Source organism: Arachis duranensis, chromosome 4 (genome assembly GCF_000817695.3).
Source record: "Arachis duranensis cultivar V14167 chromosome 4, aradu.V14167.gnm2.J7QH, whole genome shotgun sequence".
Lineage (NCBI taxonomy): Eukaryota > Viridiplantae > Streptophyta > Magnoliopsida > Fabales > Fabaceae > Arachis > Arachis duranensis.
The window spans coordinates 77,789,073-77,790,266 of NC_029775.3; the positions used below are offsets into that span (position 1 = coordinate 77,789,073).

The following is a 1,194-nucleotide window of genomic DNA, read 5'->3' on the forward strand; positions in this document are numbered from 1 at the left end:
AAAGATTATTTTTATTAAAAAATATTAATAAAATTCATTTTTTCTATTCTCTTAAATATGTTTACTCTTAAAATAATATTAAGCATACATTTCTTAAATAATAAATTAAATTAATACAACATATATGATAATTATTAGTTGAAATAAAATATAAAAAAAATATTTACTTATTTATTTCTTTATTTTTGTGGATACGTGAATATACGGATACCTATACAAAATTTGCAATATGATTTTATTACTGTGCAATTCGATCTGATTCAATAGTCTTGCGGATCGATCCATATAACCTAATTTTTATATCAGATTTAGATAAACACAGTTATGTAGATTAAATCTGATCTATGAACACCCCCAAAAGTAAAAAAGCATTTACTCTCGATTTATTTAAAAGAAAAGAAAAAGGGTTCGGGTATGGCTCGTACCTCTTTCTCGTTGCCATAGACTTTAGCACAATCAATATGGCGGTATCCAACCTGTACAACATGATTAAATTAACGTTTAAATTAAATAACTAATTTTGTTTTCACTTGATTAGGAAATCATTCACAACTTCGTATATAAACTTATATTGGTAGTTAAAATGCCAAACTGAAATCCTATTAAAATGCTGTAACTCATTCATTTCATTTGCATAACTAATTGTTTAAAAAAAATGTGAAATATATATAGAATATGGAATGAAAGATGAGATGAGAACCTTGATAGCGTGCTCTATAACATGAGCAACAACACCAGGATAAGCCTGCCAAGTTCCCAATCCAATTGAAGGGATCTTAGCTCCAGTATTCAGCTCGAAGAAACGGATTTCATTTGCCATTTTACTCGCTAGCTCTGCAATAACTGCAGCTTATATTACTTTGAAAGATTGCAAAATCCAAAAGCATCGCACCTTATCTTTTTGTTGGAAAGAAACAAATCCACGAGGACCCACCGTACCTGCGCCTGTCCAATTAATGTTAATGGAGCGCTGGTACGTTTACTGGTTATTAAGGGTGTTGCCGTACAATTTGGATTAATTTTAAGTTAAAAATTTATTTGATTTGAATATTAATTTTATTTGCAGTGTAATTTAAATCAGATGATTTTTTTAAAAAAAATCTGATCCCATATGATCCAATCAAATTTTAAGCAGTTTGAATTTGATTGAATTTGTAATTTTATAAATTATAAAAAGTATATATATATATATAT

The 1,194-nt window shown here is 27.8% G+C and overlaps 1 protein-coding gene across 1 annotated transcript in view; it reads right to left on the bottom strand.

Moving 5' to 3' along the window:
- The window catches only part of LOC107484573 (NADPH-dependent aldo-keto reductase, chloroplastic), a 23,554-nt gene extending 22,671 nt beyond the window's left edge, over positions 1-883 (bottom strand). Inside the window, exons 1-2 of the mRNA XM_016105125.3 lie at positions 701-883; positions 426-476 (exon numbers count right to left, since the gene is read on the bottom strand). Of these exons, the coding sequence (XP_015960611.1) occupies positions 426-476; positions 701-820 (171 nt within the window). The 5' untranslated portion in view covers positions 821-883. The remainder of the gene's footprint in view (positions 1-425; positions 477-700) is intronic.
- Positions 884-1,194: the final 311 nt, after the last annotated feature.